We start from the raw sequence: 20,763 nt of genomic DNA on the forward strand, positions 1-20,763 counted from the left end.
AATTGGGAGCTTCCAAGAAGTGGGGCAGGCACTTTTGACCTTGCTTAAGATAACTTTTGGGGGAAGCAAGCATTTTGCACCCTCAATTTTCACTGGGACCAACCTGAATGCCTATTTACCCATCTGACTGCTCACATTCCCTCCCCCAGGAGAATGGACCCTAACTTCTGTTAGGAGGTATAGGACGATGACCTGCTCAAACTGAGCTTGATGGAGGAAGGAATGACAGTCAAGACAGGGTTCCAGCAGGAGGTGGCCTCTCAAGGGAGATCAGGGCCAGCTTGCAAAAATAGCTTCCTTCTGAGGTTTCATGTGCATGGCTCTCTAGAATTTCACTGTTCAAGTCTGGAGAAAATAAATCTAACAAGAAGATTGTATTCACAAGGTCTAAAACAAAGGACAGAGTCATTATTAGAGGACCTAAAAAGCTTTTCCCATTGAGAAAAAAATAGAAACTGACAGGAGGGGCTTGATAACCTTATAGTATACTGAAGCTCTGATGATTTAGTGATATTGTTTGGCGTCATTTCATTTTTCATTGCTAATCTGGATCTTTCTGTTACATTGGTGTTTTCTATGCTACGATCTAAGACTATGGCTTTTTGAGTTTTTAAGTGTTTCTCAGCCATCGTTTCCACAAGCATGACAAATGTTGGAATAGCTGCATCCAAATTGACTTCTTGCTTTATTAAGACTAGCTCTTAAAGCTCTTAAGTCCTGATGTTAGGCCTAAGACACCCACTCCAGCTCTCCATCCATGTCAAGTACCATTTGGGGAGATGTTTACCCTTTTTTGGCCAGCATGCATAGATTAGGGTCAGTCTCATCGTCCTAAATTGAAATCTTAGGGAGAAAGGGCTGATGCCTTGGGTTTTCCTTCTCTTTTTCCATCCCAGGGAATATGAGGAATGGAGAAACCACTTGTTCATAACTAAGAGAGGTCACTCAAGTGACCTTTTGAGGAATAAATAATTCCAAATGACTTTTGGTTCTATCTATTCAGAAAAGCAGTAAACAGTTTCTCTTACTAATAAATATGATTTTTAAGTTTTTCACTTTATTGAGGTATGATTGGCACAAAATTTGAAATTATGTATATTTCAAGTATATAACATTATGTTTTGATATAAATGTATCTTGTATAATGATTACAATCATCAAGCCAATTAATATACATTTATAACCTGATGCAGTTATCTTTATATGTGTGGGGGATGGTAAGAACACAAAATATTTACTCTGCTGGAAAATTTCAAATATAGAATATCTTATAAACAATAGCTACCATGCTGTACATTAGATCTCTTATTATTCATCTCTTACTTATTCATCTTTTTAAATAATTTTTAGAGAGAAATTTATTTATTTCAAAGGCAGAGTTACAGAAAGGCAGAGAGAGAGAGAGAGGTCTTCCATCCGCTGGTCCACTCCCCAAATGGCCGCAACAGCTGGAACTGCGCCAATCTGAAGTCAGGAGCCAGGAGCCTCTTCCAGGTCTCCCAAGTTGGCACAGGGTTCCAAGCACTTGGGCCATCTTCTACTGCCTTCCCAGGCCATAGCAGAGAGTTGGATCAGAAGTGGAGTGTCTGGGACTCAAACCAGTGCCAACATGGGATGCTGGCACCACAGGTGACGGCTTTACCAGCTATGCGACAGTGCTGGTCCCTACTTACTTATTTTATAACTGAAAGTTGTACCATCAGCCAATATCTCCCCATATCCCTACTCCTTAGCCCCTGAAAACCATTACTCTACATTCTGCTTTTATAAGTTTGAACTTTTTGAATTCCACATATTATTGAGGTCATACATCATTTAGCTTTTGGTGCCAGGTTTATTTCATTCAGCACAATGTCCTCTAGGTTCATTTATATTGCAAATGGTAGAATTTTCCTCCGTTTCCAAAGGCTGAATAATAGTCCTATGTGTGTATGTGCATAAATATCATACTTTTCTTTATCCATTTGTCTTCTGACAGACATGTTTCTATATCTTAGCTATTGTGAATAATGATGCAATGAATGTGGGGAAGTAGATATCTCTCCAAGATATTCATTTTATTTCCATTTGAAAGTATATCCAGAGGTGGGATTTATGGATGCTATGCTAGTTCTAATTTTAGTTTTTTGGGGAACTTCCAAACTTTCTCCATAAAGATTGTACTAATTTTATTGTCACTAACAATGTGCACACCATCCTCAATACTTGTCATCTCTTATTTATAATAGCCATCTGTTCTTCAGCAGACATCCTGTTGGTCTAGTTTTGGGAGCATAGTGGGATGACCCAAATTTTATTATATGGAGAAAATGCAGTTGGTTGTGACTTTAACAGGAAATTGCATTGTGCTTTTCATCCACCGTGGAATAAAGTGAACTGACCTATCAGATCCAAGTCTGGGGTCATTATTTCAGCAAAGTAAAATTATTTTCCCCAATAAAAAGTAAAAAGTTTTTAAAAATCTAGTTTCATTATTTTCAAAATTGTTCTAGTAAACTTTTCTGAACAAAAATGTTTTATATAAATAAGATAATCAGAACTAACATCAAATGTCTTTTTTCAATCATTTCAAAGATATAAACATTTACAAATTACTTTATATACTTTGACTTCCTTTTGCTTTGGAAATTTTCACTTAAGAATAAAACGTTTGGCTGTGACTGTTACTTGAGCAGAATTTTTTAGTGTTGCATGAGATTTTTTCTGTTTCCTATAGTTTTCTTAATGAGTAAATTCCAGACGATGTTAAAATTGAATATTGTTAGCATTAGATGGGTGCTCTGTGCTCAAGGACATGACCCTAAACTCACCATTGAGTGGAAGAGGCCACCTGTGAACTGATAAACAACATTTTCCTTATCCAGGCAACTGCAAACAGGGCTGCTTCCAAAAATGTTTCTACAGCAGCAGTATCATCAACACAGATTTTCAAATTCGGTATCATGTGTCCTATTATCTGCTTCATTGCATTTGTAAATTGCTTGTGTTAAAAAGCCATAAGCACAATTTGGCAGGCCTGTTCCTCACATATTAAAACAGTTAAAATGTACCTTTAAGGGATACAAAATAATGATTTGAAAGCCAACACTCCCAACCAGCAAGTGTTTAGGGAATGCCTTAGCTGCCCCAAACAGATTTGCAGTTAATTTTTAAGTGTCAGTGCAAGCAGTTGGTCTAATCACATTTTCTCCTTGACAGAGGGCTTTTCAATGGCTGCAACTTGTGGCTCAGCCCTGGAGCTCACAGGAGCATGCTTAGCAAATTTTTGAAAGTGAGAGATAATGTTAGATAATAATATTCATCCCTGGTACTTCAGTGACATAATTTCCTTGATATGAGCAAAAGGATAATTTGCCTGAATAAAGTTTTTACTTATTTCTTCCCAGTCTTTGAGAATTTGCTATGAATTACCCAATGCAACTCTTTCACAAATAAATTTCCCTTTCTTTCTTACATAGACACACAGACAGAATATTTGCAAGCACACAAGTGTACATTAGTATCACTTAAGGTGATCTTTTAGTTATTTTTGAAGCATATAATGCATATAATGAAGTGAATAAATTGAATAATCCAGATTTTTGTTAATTCCTATGTAACTATGTCATTTACTTTTCTCTCTCTCTCTTTTTTTTTTCTTTTTTTTTTTTTTTAGTTATTTGATAGGTAGAGTTACCGACAGTGAGAGAGAGAGACAGAGAGAAAGGTCTTCCTTCCATTGGTTTAACCCCCAAAATGGCCACCACGGCCAGCTCTGCGCCGATCCAAAGCCAGGAGCCAGGTGCTTCCTCCTGGTCTCCCATGTGGGTGCAGGGGCCCAAGCACTTGGGCCATCCTCCACTGCCCTCCCAAGCCACAGCAGAGAGCTGGACTGGAAGAGGAGCAACTGGGACTAGAACCTGGCGCCCTTATGTGATGCCGGCACCGCAAACGGAGGATTAACCAAGTGAGCCATGGCACTGGCCCCATCATTTACTTTTACTTACCAATATAATACAGGCAGTTAGTTCTAGATCCTGTGCTCTTAATCATTATTCTTACTTTTATTTAGTAAATAGGAAGCATGAGGATTCTGTACAAAAAAAAAAAAGACCTCTTAAAACAGTGTGTATTAAATTTATTAAATAATTTTATTTAATAATTTTTTAAAAAAGGAAGTTATTATGAGAGGAAGAGAAGACCAGAACCCAATACATTCTCCTAAAGTTGTTTTCTTCTTGCTCCTCCTCCTGCCCTAATTCCACACCAAGTAGGAACTTAAAGCAGTGAGTGCTGGGCAAGAGTTTAAGGGGAAAAGTGAAAGGCAAGTATTCTTTTGCAAGCAAAAATCATGCACAATCTGATATCTGCAGCATTGCTACTCTGAGTCTGATCTGATGGGTTCACTCTGCTACTATGTCACTGTTCATTTTGAGGGACTGTAAAGTTAGCTTCTATACTGGCCAGCCAATATGCTATACAATTTCCTTGAGAAGCTGTTAAATAATAGTGCTATACTAAACATGAGATGTGTTCATCTCTATCCTGAGCCTGTATGTGCCCATCACACAGTCCAGCATTATGTTGGAAAAACTAAATGAATAGTAATAGAAAGGTTGATAATTCTATATGAGTGAATAAATTAATGAATAAGAACTTGACCATATTCTAGACTGGCATTTTGAAGATAAAGCTCCTCATGCTTTCTTTTTAAGAACTAAGGTAAAGAGATAGCAGGATACTTTATTATTGGTTAGGCCTTAATGAACATTTTAAATCAAGATGAGGATTCCACATTTTTTTAAAATATTTATTTTATTTATTTAACAGGCAGAGTTACAGAGAGAGGTAGAGACAGAGAGAGAGATCTTCCATCCACTGGTTCACTCCCCAGATGGCTGCAATGGCGAGAGCTGCGCCAATCCAAAGCCAGGAACCAGGAGCTTCTTCCAGGTCTCCCATGTGGGTGCAGGGTCCCAAGGACTTGGGCCATCTTCTACTGCTTTCCTAGGCCATAGCAGAGAGCTTGATCGGAAGAGGAGCAGCTGGGACTAGAACCAGCATCCATATGCGATGCCAGAGCTTCAGGCCAGGGCATTAACCCGCTGAGCCACAGTGCCAGCCCCTGAGGATTCCACATATTCAATCATATAATGTTACTAAAATCCTGGAAATTGTAGCTATAAGCTTAAAACATAAAAAGGCAAAGAGAATTTGTTTTCTCATTTTTGTGAATATTTATCTTGTAAAATTATCTATTGCTGCACAGTAAATAATCCTCAAACCTGGCAACTTAGAATAGAAAACATTTCTTACTTGTAGTTTCTTTGCTCAGGAACTGGAACAGCTTAGCTGGATGGTTCTGGTTCCAGGTTCCTCATGAAATGGCATTGTGTCAGCCACCACTGCAGATGTGTGGAGGCTAGCCTATGGTGGAGGCTCTGGCTTCAAGTTGGCACATGTGCACAATGGCAGGAAGCTTCAGTCCTCAATGACTGCTGACTGCCATGTGACCTTTTCAATAGCACTGCCTTGAATGTCCTCATGACATGCCAGATGGCCCCTAGACTTAATGGTCTATGAGAAAGAGAAGGGAATACAGAGGGAACTATAATGTCTTTTTTATTTATTTATTTTTAGGTTTGTTTATTTATTTCAAAGGCAGAGTTACATAGAGAGAGGGAGAGCCAGAGAGATGACTTCCATCCGCTGGTTCACTTCCCAAATGTCCACAAAGACTTCTGCTGGGCCAGGCTGAAGCCAGGAGCCAGGATCTTCTTCCAGGTCACCTACATGGGTGCAATGGCCCAAGCACTTGGGCCGTTTTCCTCTGCTTTCCCAGATGCATTAGCAGGGAGCTGGATCAGAAGTAGAGCAGCCAGGACTCGAACTGGTGCCCACATGGAATGTGTCTTAACCCACTGCACACCTCCAAATCCTACAATGTGTTTTATTACCTACTTTTGCAAGACACCCAGTGTCATTTCTGCCACATTTATTTGTTAGAAGCCAGTCAGTAATTGCAATTCAGAGTCAAAGTGTAGGGAAGTAAGCACCACCATTTGAAAAAATGTCAAAAAATTTATCAACATATTTGAAAGCTTTCACAGACAGTGCTTGGCTGAATAAAAGTAAATGGGATTACATTATAAAAAAGAATTCCATGATAGCACACCCAAAAAATATTGAGAAAAAAATGAAAATGTGTCCCCCAAAAAACCTCGTGAAAATGTTATGCCCTATGTAATAGTAGAGGAACATAAAATATAATTACATTTTTATAAGCTATTTACTATGGCTTTGTAACAATTACATACCCATATTGTAAGGGACAGGTAAATTTACTACTTTCTGAAGTTTATGGATTCTTCCCTCTTATGGAAAATGTTGTAGTGATGCCCATATACTTGTCTAGGAATGCCTGGAAATGTACAGAATTGGACAATATTTCTTAGGGTGTTTTTCCATAGGCCAGGCTCATGGGCCATCTGTTGCTCTGATTCTGTGTTTTATGGAATAAAGTAAACATTTTGTTTATTTTTTAAGATTTCTTGTTTATTTGAAATCGTCACAGAGAGAGAAGGAGAGACAAAGGGAGCAAAATCATCCAACTGCTGTTTCTTGTCCCACATGACTGCAACAGCCAGAGCTAAGCTAGGCCAAAGCCAGGAGCCAGGAGCTATATCCTGGTCTCCCACATGGGTGCAGGAGCCCAAGCACTTGGGCTGTCTTCCACTGCTTTTCCCTGGCCATTAGCAGGGAGCTGAATCAGAAGTGGAGCAGCTTGGACATGAACTGGCACTCATATGGAATGTTGGTGTTGCAGGCAGTGCCTTTAACCACTGCACCACAAGGCTGGCCCTAAGGTGGACATTTTAAAACTAAACAAAAAAGACAAAATGGAGCCAACATTTTTACACTTTTAAGAATGAATATGCACTAAAACCAGTGGTTCTCAACTGGAGCAGTACCACTGCCAGGAAGTTCTTTCAGAAGATTTGAGTTGACTTTTTGAATGTCACAATATTTGGGAGGAGGCTACTGGTTTTTAATGCGTGAGAGCCCAGAAAGATATTTTGCAATACTTGGGATAGTTCTGAATAACCAAAGATGACCCTATTTCCTACCTAACCTTCCCACATCCCACTGATGTAGGCAAAAACTTGTTTTTAAATATTTAAGGGGCTGGTGCTGTGGCATAGCGGGTAAAGCCACTGTCTGCAGTACCAGCATCCCATATGTCCAGTGGTTCAAGTCTCAGCTGCTCCACTTCTGATCCAGCTCTCTGCTATGGCCTAGGAAGGCAGTAGAAGATGGCCCGAGTCCTTAGGCCTCTGTACCTGCATGGGAGAACTGGAAGAAGCTCCTGGCTCCTGGCTTTAGATCAGCCCATCTTCAGCCATTTTGGATATTTAGGAAGTGAACCAACAGATGGAAAATATCTCTCTCTCTCTCTCTCTCTCTCTCTGCCTTTCTGTAATTCTACCTTTCAAATAAATAAATAAATCTTTAAAAAATACATAAATAAATAAATATTTAAACATAGAACAGCTGCCTTTACATTATAGAAGTTATTTTTGCATCATTTTAATAAATATCAAGGGAATTTGAAAGAAGAGTAAAACTCCTTGCTAGACTTTACTAAAATATTTCTATTAAAGAAAATCACACCTTCACAATACCACTTATATTTGGGTTCCCCATACAATATACCTATATCCTTCTGCAGTTGTAGCTGTTACATTCACAGGGATTCCTCCTATAAGTGTAAGCACCAGACTACTTCACTATGTTTTCCAGTTTACTCATACTTGTGTATTTGCATATTGATCTGCTTAGTGTTCAATTACAGATTACTTTCTTATTTCTTACTTACCATGGGGCATTTTATTGACTTTAAAGTATGTGTGTGGGAATTATTTCAAAACTATAAAAGTTACATTGTAAAATATTTTATTGACTTTAAAGTATGTATGTGGCTATTATTTCAAAACTATAAAAGTTACATTGTAAAATATTTGTTATAAAAAATGTGGGGTATGATGAGCTTCTAAATTACCTCACGCAAACCAGATATTATGGCACTGTTAATCACCTATATAAGAAGCTCTTGACATTCATGGGGAAATATTCTAGAACAGATTTGTCCAAGAGAAACCTAATGTAAATAACACACATCTGATTAAATTTTCTGGTAGCCACATTTAAGGGCATAAAATGAAACAGATAAAATTAATTTTAATACTAATTTAATAATGTATTTTCTCTACTTAAATATAACTAAATGTAATTTCAAATGTAATTGATATAAAATGTTGACATGGTCTTTTCTATTGTTGCTCATATTGTCTTTAAACTATAATATTTATTTTGTACTTACAGCATGTCTCAATTTGGATGAGCCATTTGAAGTGCTTAGCTAAGGCTAGTGCTTACCATATTGAAAGGATAGTTTTAAAATTTCCACAAATAGAGAAATTCCAAAAAAAGGCATAAAATATGAGAAGCCCCTTCCTTTATTAACAGGAGCAAAATGATTGCTGCTATTGCTGCATTTCTCTCTATCCCTCATAGCTTTTTAATTTAATTTAATTTATTTTGACAGGTAGAGTTACAGACAGTGAGAGGGAGAGACAGGGAGAAAGGTCTTCCATCCATTGGTTCACTCCCCCCAAATGGCTGCAACGGCTGGAGCTGCACCAGTCTGAATCCAGGAACCAGGCACTTCTTCCCAGTCTCCCACATGTGTGCAGGGGCCCTAGGACTTGGGCCATCTTCCACTGCTTTCCCAGGCCACAGCAGAGAGCTGGATTGAAAGTGGAGCAGCCGGAACTAGAACTCGTGCCCATATGGGATGCCGGCACCACAGGCAGAGGATTAACCTACTGCTCAACAGCACCGGCCCCATCTCTCTCATAGCTTTTATGGCAAAGTCTTCATGTTCCATCTCAAACACACACCATCTGCTGTATAACTTGCATGCCAGAGGCTGTGTGCAGAGGTGAAGCAGCAGCTCAGTAAATACATCCACCTGCCACAATTCAAAACTAAAAAGTCAAGAAGGACAGTTCTGCCCTTGACACTTTCATCTCCAATTCCCTCTCCTTTTCCTCAGATCTCTAGAGACCTTGCAACCACACACATTTTCCTTCTCCCCTGGAAACACAATGTGCTTTGCCCAAATGACAAAGGCTAGGAAACTGCCTGTGTCATCTCTTCCCGTTTTGTGTTTCCAGCGTTTTGCTGATTCTCGTTTGGCTGATGTTCTTGTTGTTTCCCACTGTTAACAAGCTCATTCCTAGCCTATCCTTAGCAGACAGCATGATTGCTACCAACTCTGATGCTAATGCCATGGACCTCAGAGAGCAACACACCCAAGTTCAGTCCTTGTCTCTATCAGTTAAAGTTTGCATGATCTTGAGAAGTAAATTAAACTCTGAGTTGCAGTTAAGTATGAAATGTGGGTCAAAATAATCTGTTAGGGTTATTGTGAGATTCATAATATGGGTCAAAATGGGGCAATGGGTGAATAAACACCATAGCACCTGAGACATAGAAAACAGCTGATAAATGGTAGTTCCTGTTGGTTTCCATTTCCTTGATCTATAATTCCTTCCCTACTTCCAGCCACATGTCTATATCCAAATCATTTTTCAAAGTCTTGCTTAAGTTCCACCTCTTCTGTAAGTCTTCCACAAACTTTATTCTCTTCTTTTCATATATTTCTTAAGAATTTTGACATGTTATACTAGGATTAACTTCTAGTACGAGACACATAGTGGTCATTTAGTAAATTACTTACTTAATTGATTGATGATGAAAAGTGGAAAGAAAACTGTAGCAGATGCTGCTGATACCTTATGACACTTTCCCCAGACCCACCCAAGTTTGTCTGCAGTTATGGCAGTTTTACAATACTCATGGATAGGCACGTGGTACACAGTTCACAGAAGCTCCCCAGTAGGGTGGAACCCCAGCTTCCCACAACGGCATCCTACTCACTCATATGCCCCTTAATGGCTTTGCTTCCTTCCTCGTCTCACTTCCCTTACACCCACTTAAGCTTCCTGGCATCAACTCTTAAATAAACTGCCTGCTTCAAAGTCTTTGTCTCAGATTCTGCTCTTGGGGAAGCTCAAATAAGAACTAATATTGCTGGATCTACATTGGAAGCCAAGCACCATGTTAAGGATCATTATCTTCTTTCATAGTCTCGACATTCTTATACGTTGAGTATTATTTTATCTATTTTGCGGTAATAAATTAGAAAGCCAAGAGTCAAAAATAATTAAATGACTTCTTTGGCATTGTAGTTATTAAGTAGGAAACCCAGCAACCCAAATCCTTCTTTAAGTAGCAATTTCTGAATTAATAGTTGTATGGAAAAAGAATAAAACATTTCAGGAGAAAGCTAAAAGAAACTTATTACAGAAAACAGTCAGGTAAAATTGGATCTCTTTCTTGAGTTTAGCCAATGTGTGTCAAACTAAGAGATAGAAACAGAATACAATAAAATAGTATCTGGAGGCATTGTATGTTGAACACTTAGATGTCATTTAAATGCCTTATTTATAGTCCACTTTCTTTATTCTCGGAAATACAGACAGAAGATATGGCAGCACAGAGCTCCCCAAGTGAGTCAGATTTCATAAGAAGGTATTAGAAGATGAAACTGATTTGGCCTCTATGACATTGGAGAAAGAATTAAACAAAGGGAACTTTCTGAGTACTCAGATACTGAAAGGAAGGGCTTAGATTAATGAGAAAAGTTATTCAGAAAAAATTTCTTCTATATTAAAATTCTCATTCAGAATTGATTTTTTTATCTTCCCAAGTCACACAGGCCATGTACTGAAGGATGATCAAATTATAACATGAACTATCAAATCCAATCAATGTGGGTAAGGAGATAGCTGGGCAAATATTAAATGAAGCAAAGGACAAAGCTATATGTATTCCATAGGCAAAGAAAAGCATTAGATGACCAATTCATCTACCAGATTTATAGGAAGTCTTTTTTAGGCAAATTGGAGAAGTTAGAAAGATCCACTAGAATTAGAGAGTAATTAGTGGTACATGTTACTTATACTCTGTGGTTTTGTGGTCTAGCTGTCGAATCAAGTTTATAATTCTTGAAAACTATGAGTGATGTCTTTGTCTGAGGCATAAAGCCTGGCATCTTCATAGGAAATAAGATTGAGTCCCCAGTTTTCATTATTTGAGAACATTTGATATTTATTTTGAGATTGTCAAGCAAAATATATGATAAATATTTATTATGTTTTGCCTCTGCAGTTGCTACTATTTGTGTTTATAATGTCACATGAAATCATAGAGATCTAATCAATTTGAATTGAGCATTGTGGTTTTATTCTTGAGTTTTTAAATGGTTTTCTCTTATGTATAAAACAAATGCATGACATCATGTTATTTCCTGTGAATTTATTAGCTCCACGATGAAGTCATTTCATTTTGAGCCATAGAAAAAAGTATCTTCTAGCCAAGCCAGCTTTTGTAGCATGCCCTCTAATTCACATTTTAATAAATGTCATTTTCTAAGTGCATTACCTCATGTTTTGGCTACAACCCAGATAAATCCAGAGAGAGTAAGAGAAATGTTCTTTCTAACTGATTCATCCATATTTTATTTTCCTTTTCATTAAGAAATTACTCTTTGAATAAAATCAATAATGTTCTGTGACTAAGGGAAGAGATTCATGTGTTGCAGTCATGCATTCTAATACCTAAGAATCACACTGTTTAGTCAAATGTTGCTGATAGAGGTTTTGTCCTTTCTTATTCCTGCAGCCTGGATACATGGCGACCCCAGGAGAGTGGCCTATCCTACAGACAGCCAGGGTCACTTTTGTGGACAGAAGGGCACCCCCAATGAGTGAGTATGGACACTTTTCCTCGTTGGGATGTTACTGTCCAAACTGGAACCCAGAAAACACTTTTACATTAACCCTACTCAATTTCTTACAAACACTGAAATTCACAAGTGAAGCTTTTCCTCCCATATTTCATACAGTCAGCTATGAACAGCTGAGAAGTGTCATACTAAATGACTTAACTCACAATGTCATTATAATACAGCATCTTGTTAGAACACATGGGGACTCTGCTTGGTAAAAATATAATTCTGATGGATGGATTGGACCAGTGATTTTATCAGAAGCCATATTTTAAAGTGTTTTATGAAATGGGCTGTTGGAAACCTGGGTTGCTAAGTAGCTATTTAAAAGCTAGATGCACCCTTGGTGGAATTATTTTTGTCACAGTGCCCACTGATAAATCACTCCACCATTCAAAGTGAAGGACACACCCAGAAAGTCTTCAATGCTTGGCAGGTGTTTCAAGGCGACCTGGCCACTGTGAACAATACCCCTGAGTAGCTGAAACCAACAAGGAATATGAGAGTTCCATCAAATTCCTCTTCAACCTTAATCATAACAGAAGTTTCCATTTCTCAAAGGAAATTTTCTGTTTCTTTATGAAAAAAAGTAATTCCATAAATCCACATTTGTAGAAAACTGACCCTCCTTTCTCATTGGTCTCTTTTCTGTTACTACTTGAGTTTGTTGCTATATCTCTTGCCTCTTCAGAACCAATTCAGCTTCTATAAAATCTTCTTCTGGATGATAAGACACCCATACACACACACACACACACACACACATGCACAAGAGCAGTGGCAGCTTTTCCTCCAATGACAAGAACAAAATCTTGGCTCATGACACTTTGGTTTTTTTCTCCCTTCTGCCCACCAGTAACATGGAGTTTATTGATCAAAGAGGTATACAGACTTACAAAGAAAATAGGCTCAAGATAGAATAGCAAAATTCATGGAATAGAATTATTACTGATAATCAAGACACTTGGAAAAGAGGCAAATTGTGGATCAGATGAAGTTGAGTTTATGGGGGACAAACTGACTACCGAAAAGGTCCTTGTTGCCTATTAGAAATAAAGGGACTAAATTCTGACCCAGAGTGATAATTCTTATTTTAACTCAGTATCTTAGAAAGTCCTAGACACTGCCAACAAAGCCTTTACGCTATGAAGGACAAAGAAAGCACTAGGTGGTAAAAAATCATCAAATCTTTAAATCTTTAGTTCTTTAAACAGGCTATTTTTAAAAGGGTCCTTATAACAATAAGTTTTCCAGACCCTAGGCACTGACCCACTTATTTTGAACAAAAATGTGACACTAGAACTTTTAGTCTCACTTAATATAGACTGCTCATTGCAGTATAATTTATGATAATAATACATTGGAAATCACACAGATATCTAACAATAAGTGATTGACAGTAAATTATGGCCCATCTCCTTGATAAAATGTAATGGAGCCATTGAAAATTATGTTCATATTTTCACTAGTCAATTCTGTTGATTTTCTCTTATAGTTTCTTAATTTTGTATCATGTTTATAATTGCTTTTTCCCTCCTGAAGATAACATTCTCCTGTATTTTTCTAGAAATTTTTAGTTTTCTTTTTATATTCAAATTTATAATTACTTGAAATTAACATTTTGTATATAGAATAAAGTCAGTTCCAAACTTTCTTTTTTCCTCAATTGTAGAGATATTTCAAAATAGTTTGTTGAATGATATGCTCATTTCACCCTTTGATTTCTAAATAACTAATATATAACAAATGTGTATAATTGCTTCTGAACCTTCTAACATATTCCTGTTTATATTTTAAGCTTCTAAATAATTGCATCACTAAATATGTTATTTTTAAGTATTAACAAGTTATTTTAATTATCTCATAGTTTTAATAACATGTGAAAATATGTGCTCAAAAATTAAATATCAATTTTATAAGCATTAATTTATATGTATAAAATATCCTTAGAGAAAATATTGGAACACATTGAAATGATAACATTAAGCAGTGTTTAATAACCATAAAACTAGACAGAAAGAAATAAATACAATTACAAATACAAATGTTGAATGTGATAAAAATGCAATTTCAAATCAGTAACAGGAAAATTTATTGTTAAATAAATTGTATTGAATTAACTGAAATTTCATTTTTATAAATGAAATAAAATTGGACATTTTTATCATACCTTATACCAAAATGAATACTGAAGCATTGAAGATTTTGTGTATGAAATGTAAAACTAGAAAAATAACAGAAGAAAATGCAGGAGAGTGTTTATAGAATTACTGGATAATGAAACTTATTCTAAGTATCAAAACCAGGAAAGATCATGGAAATTTTGAAGAATTTTACCACACAAAGCAAGCCCACCTTAACTCACTGTTAAAAAAAAAAAGTGGCAACACAGAAAAAGGAACTATTTTGATAATTTATGGGTATATCTAGAAAAGAAACCACAGAAAAATAGTTTTATTATATGAAAAGCGAAGAGAAAAAGGTGACCATTCAATGCAAAAGCCCCGAAGTCATTGTCAGGAAAAAACATAATTCGGCTGCCACAAGAGCCTGGTATGCACAGAGATTGCTTCCAGGACCCCTGAGGATGTACACTCAAGTCTGCTGATGCTCAGGTTCCTTACATAACATGGTGTGGTATTGGCACCTAGCCTATACCCCTCCTGTCTAGACCGTCTCTCAATTGCTTATGGTACCTACAACAGTATAATGCTACATAAGCAGTTGTTGTACTGTGTTGTTTGGGAGTAATGACAAGGAAAATGTATATACATGTTCAGTACAGACACTTTTTTTTAATATTTTCAATCTGAGATTGGATGAGTCTGTGTGCAAGAGAAGAAATTGCTTTATAGTTGCAGGGTTAGTGAAGCATTTCATGAGGAAGTGACTTTTGAACTGAGATGTGAAGACTAGAAAAAGCCCAGCCCTTGAAAAGCTCTGGGAACAGCTTTCAAGTTAGATGCAGTCAGTGCAAATGTCCTGAGACAGGATTGAGTCCATGGTGTGCCAAGAACAGAACAAAGACCAAGAGGCTGAAATGTAACAAACAGAGGAGGGGAATGAGCAGACGTCTGAGAAGCAAATTTTTGGGTGGGTCCTATGGGCTCTGCCAAATTATATGGATTATTTAAAAGTACAGGAAAGCCTATAGAAAATTATTCAGCAAGAGAGAGACTCAACCCATTTTACATTTAAAAAATTTTTCTGCTTCTTTTGCACTTCTTGAACTTTTTAGCAATTCATATAAGCATTCCTATACAAAATATTAAGCTCTTTTATTTTGAAAAAATTAATGATAATTATTGTTATAAAATTGAGCAATTTTAATTTTCTTTTTTATGTGCTTATATACATTGTAAGTTTCTACCAAAAATATGTTACTTTTCAGCCAGATCCTGGCTGAAGAGCCCATGAGACTATTTTAGGCATGGAAAGCCAAGACACTCTGGAAAAAAAAAAAAGAAAATAAAACCTAAATGAAAGATCTCTGCAAGTGAGATCCCAGTAGAAAGAACGGGCCATCAAAGAAGGAGGTACCTTTCTCTGAAGGGAGGAGAGAACTTCCACTTTGACTATGACCTTGTCTAAATAAGATCGAAGACAACGAATTCAAGAGGCTTCCATAGCCTTGACAACTCATGACAAGAGCCTAGGGAGATTTCTGACACCATAAACAAGAGTGTCAATTTGTTAAGTCAACAACAGGAGTCACTGTGTACTTCTCATGTGGGATCTGTCCTTAGTGTGTTGTCCAATGTAAAGTAATGCTATAACTAGTACTGAAATAGTATTTTACACTTTGTGTTTCTGTGTGGGTGCAAACTGATGAAATCTTTACTTAATACATACTAAATTGATCTTCTGTATATAAAGATAATTGAAAATGAATCTTGATGTGAATGGAATTGGAGAGGGAGAGGGAGATGGGAGGGGTGCTAGTGGGAGGGAAATTATGGGGGGAAGTCATTGTAATGCATAAACTGTACTTTGGAAATTAATATTTACTAAATAAAAGTTAAAAAAATATAAAAAATATTACTTTTATATTTCCCCCAAATTTTCCAGAAATGAAGAATGTAAAATAAAGTCACATGGGGGCCCTTTGACATAGTAACTTAAGCCTCTGCCTGCAGCACTGGCATCCCGTATGGGTACCAGATCATGTCCTGGCTACTCCATTTCCAATCCAGCTCCTTGCTAATGCACCTGGGAAAACAGTGGAAGATGACCCAAGTGGTTGGGCCCCTGCACCTACATGGGACACCTGAAGAAGCTCCTGGCTTCTGGCTTCAGATTGGCACATAAGTGGAGGCAATAGAGTACCTCATTAAAGCCGTTTTTTAAAATATGGACAAAGCATTTTGTCAGAAGAATATACTTCTAGAGTCAAATCCTGACTTTATTTCCTTTCAGTATTAACCCTTAGGCATGACACAACCTGCCTTAGCCTTTATTTCCTGATAATGATGCAAAAATTAAATGAAAGCAGTAATTTAGAAAAAACTTGCATTGTCCTTTTTGTTTATAAAGCACTCCCATATTTCATAATGTATCATCTGTTGAGTTTCTCCAATGGACCAGTCACTATGTAGTATGCAGGAGATATTCCAATAAATTGAACACAAATTCTTTAAGAATCATTCTGATGGAGTCAAGAACACCAAGGATTTCAGTCTGGTGCGTTCACACACTGCTGTCTTAGTATGCTGATAAATCCATTCGCAGCAGCATCCGTCCTCAGTCCAACATTCTTTTCCCTCTTTTCTGGCATAAGACCCTGACTTACTGTCTTGGATGCTTATCACTCCCTGTTTTTTCCTGATTATTAATTTGTTAACTTTATGTTCCCCTACTGGGCCCAAAGTTCTTTGAGATCTGGGATTCTCAGTTTTCCTGTTGTATCCTCAGTATCTACAATATTGTCTGATGTTGTAGACGTCAGATGAGTGAGAATAAAGGAATAAACACAGATAAGAGTAATTTGCTCCTACAGTGGAGGTCAATATAAAGAACTTATCAGATCCTCATAAATCATCATTATTACTCTCATTTAGAAAATTAGGGAACTCAAATTCAGAAAGGATACTGCTTGATAATGTTCAACTGAATACTGAAGGCTAAAGATAGCGTGTTCTAAATTCAAATCCTGTGCTCTTTAGGCTGCACGCTAATAGGGCTGCAGTAAAATTAGTTCTCCATGGTATATGTTTAAGCTAGGCCTAAAAATCTTGAGCATAGTTGCTGAAAAGTATCATTAATTATTATTATTATTGTTATTTTAAAATCACATATAACATGGGCTGGCACTGTGGCTCAGCAGATAAAGCTGCCTCTTCCAACACCAGCATCCCATAAGGCGCCAATTCTTACCTCAGCTGCTGCACTTCTGATAGCAGCTCCCTATGAGGGCCTGAGAAAGCAACAGAATATGGCCCAAATGCCTGGGCGCCTGCCACCCACCTGGGAGACCCGGTTGGAGTTCCTGGCTCCTGGCTTTGGCCTCTCTCAAACCTGGCCATTACAGCCATTTAAGGAGTAAGCTAGCAGATGAAAAATTCTCGCTCACTCTCTGTCTTCCCCTCTGTCTCTCTCTTCCTCTATCTCTGTCTTTGTCTCTCCCTCTTTCTCTGTAATTCTGCCTTTCAAATAAATAAATAAATCTTTTAAAAAAAAAATGACACATACAAATAAATGTGTGTGTGTGTATGTGTGTATACTTCTATGCCAAAATGAAATCTATCTACGTCAGGATGAGTATTTGGCAGCCAAATCCACTGGAACATTATTGTTAATCTCAGCAGTTTGTGCTTGTGGGTGTCATGATGTACTTACAGCAATCCTTGGATTCTCCACTCTGGGAGACATTCCACATAATTGGACAGTTTACAGACTGTGTAATACTATTTGGAATGTGGAGTTCAGCCTTCTGTGCTTTGCGCATGTCTAACAAAAAGGACTTTAAGAGAAATACCAGTTTTCAAAAGTGTCAAAACAGTTGAAACAGGCCGGCGCCGCAGCTCACTAGGCTAATCCTCCGCCTGCAGCAACAGCACCCCATGTTCTAGTCAGGGTCCTGGCGCCGGATTCTGTCCCGGTTGCTCCTCTTCCAGGCCAGCTCTCTGCTGTGGCCCGGGAGTGCAGTGGAGGATGGCCCAAATGCTTGGGCCCTGCACCCGCTTGGGAGACCAAGAGAAGCACCTGGCTCCCGGCTTTGGATCTGCACAGCGCGCTGGCCGTAGCAGCCACTTGGGGGGTGAACCAACGGAAAAGGAAGACCTTTCTCTGTCTCTCTCTCTCTCTCTCACTGTCTAACTCTGCCTGTCAAAAAAAAAAAAAAAAAAAGTTCAAACAAACTTCAAAGGAACAGGGCTGCTTTGTTGTGTGTAACTTTCTCTGCCTTTTGAATTTCAGGGAAGTTGTTCACAGCACTTGGGTACAGACCTTTTCTTTGAGATTTCCACTAAAAAGCAAAAACTTGATTGATTTTGATGCCACCTTCTGGCTATTACAAAAACTTCACCTTATAAAGGTTATGTTCACACAACTGAACCTTATCTGATGCAGTACCATTGTCAAATTAGACAGAAATATCATCCCTTCTGAAAGAGGTTCTGATAAAGAAACAGGAAGATTAAGAAGACAAAAGTCTTCTGGGCAAGTTTTCTGCTGTAATTGACATCTAAGTGAATCACTAACAGCTTTGTTTTCACTTTACTGAAAAGAACACAAAATAGCAAGAGTGTCCCACAAGTCTGTTTGACTGAACACACTACAAGCCCATGTCTACTACTTGGTTTAATTTTTAAAATGGGTATCAAAACAATATATGCATGTGAAAGTAAACCAAACAGAATTGAAGAGCTTATAATGAAAATAATGCCAAGACTCCTAACATACAGGATATATATATATTTTTTTTGGACAGGCAGAGTGGACAGTGAGAGAGAGAGACAGAGAGGAAGGTCTTCCTTTGCCGTTGGTTCACCCTCCAATGGCCGCCGTGGCTGGCATGCTGCGGCCGGTGCACCGCGCTGATCTGATGGCAGGAGCCAGGTACTTATCCTGGTCTCCCATGGGGTGCAGGGCCCAAGCACTTGGGCCATCCTCCACTGCACTCCCTGGCCACAGCAGAGAGCTGGCCTGGAAGAGGGGCAACCAGAACAGAATCAGGCACCCTGACCGGTGCCGGCGCTGCAAGGCGGAGGATTAGCTTAGTGAGCTACGGCGCCGGCCCATACAGGATATTTTTAATTGCAAAGATTTATTAGAGTAAGAGATAGAGACAGAGATACAGACAAAGAGAGAGAGGGAGATAGAAAGAGATGAGAAAGAAAGAGATGTTGAGGTTCAGTGGTTCTCTCCCTAAATGACCTCGATAGCCAGGATTGGGCCAGGCCAAAGCCAGGAGCCTGGAACTCCATCTAAGTCTTCCACCTGAGTGGCAGGGACTCAAGTACGTGAGCCATCGTCTGCTGCTTCCCAGGTGTGTTAGCAGGGAGCTGAATCAAAAGCAGGGTAGTTGGGACTCAAATTGGCACTCTGCTATGGGATGTGGTGTGGCAAGCTTCACCTGCTGTGCCACAACACCTGCTGCCTTACCCAGTTTTATTCCACAATCTTCTATTTCTGGTTTTAGTTCTTCTGGTAGTTTACATGTATATAATTTTAAGTAATATGCTTATTCTTTTATTTTGTGCTTTATTAACTTTAGACAGTACCCACTGACAGCCTGCTACGGAAAATGAAGATTGAACTCATACTATTCCTTTTCCTGATCCCCCTTCCTCCCTGTTTGGTAGTTAAATTACTGCTTTTGATTTCATTATGTTATTTTGTAACTTTAAATATACTAATATTTAACTAATAGGTATCTAAGTATACTAAATATACTAATATCTCTATTCTTCCTCCTAGCTTGTCGGTTTCTCAACTGTTTATTTCTGAGAGTATCATCCTCCCTACCCTTCTCTCCATCTTTCTCTTTCCTTCCACTTTGTATATTTACCATCTTATGTGATCATATTTGTCACTCTATATGTTTAGTTCTGTCACTGCAACAGAATCTGGCACACTCTATTGGTACATCGATTCTAGAAGTTAGAAACAAAAGAAGATTTTTCCTTTGTCATAATTACATAAACATTATTCAGTATCAGGTCATTAGATTTTCATTTCATTCATGTCCCTGAATCAAAGTCAAACTACATACCTTACTATCAGCATAAATCAAGGATTTTCTTGTATGATTTGTTGTTTGCTCACAAGTTTTTTCTTATATAGCCTTCGATGGGACCATGTACATTTATACCATCCAAATCACTACTTTTCAAAGACCCCACTTTTCTCAGAAGAACCACCTTACAGAACTTCTGTCCTTTTGTTCTACTCAGAATCTAATAAAATATAGATCTATTGCCTAGTGTTAATTCCAGGGCCCCTCTATCTTATTACATTGGAATGATTTCTAGAGTTGCCAGATTTAACAAATAAAAACAGAATGACTGATTAAATTTTAATTTCAGATAAGCAACAAATCATACTTTTAGTGTAAGTATGTCCCATGCACTGTCAAACCTTTTCCATCACCTCTGTAGGAAAAGAAAGCACAGGAAGTAAACTTGCAGAGTCCCTGGGAATGTCTTTTTTTTTTCTCTCTCTCTTTTTCTTGTCCTTTCTCTCTTTATATGTGATTGGTGATGTCACTGTAGAATTATAGCTTGAAGCGATTGCTGAAATAGCTCAGCTGGGAGAGCATTAGACTGAAGAATTGTAGCTTGAGAGACTATTCCCTCTAGAAATCTGAAGACACTGCCCCACTGGTTTTTGTTTCCAATATGTGGGATGATAGTCAGATTCACATACTTTGC

General features: G+C 38.0%; 1 protein-coding gene across 19 annotated transcripts in view; it reads left to right on the plus strand.

Moving 5' to 3' along the window:
* SLC44A5 (solute carrier family 44 member 5) overlaps positions 1–20,763 on the plus strand; it is a 437,768-nt gene that overhangs the window by 349,534 nt on the left and 67,471 nt on the right. For all 19 annotated transcript variants that reach the window (XM_070078256.1, XM_070078247.1, XM_051857584.2 and 16 more), the window contains one exon: positions 11,788–11,872. In XM_070078256.1, coding sequence (XP_069934357.1) covers positions 11,788–11,872 — 85 coding nt within the window. The remainder of the gene's footprint in view (positions 1–11,787; positions 11,873–20,763) is intronic.

The sequence above is a fragment of the Oryctolagus cuniculus genome, chromosome 7 (genome assembly GCF_964237555.1).
Source record: "Oryctolagus cuniculus chromosome 7, mOryCun1.1, whole genome shotgun sequence".
Classification (NCBI taxonomy): domain Eukaryota; kingdom Metazoa; phylum Chordata; class Mammalia; order Lagomorpha; family Leporidae; genus Oryctolagus; species Oryctolagus cuniculus.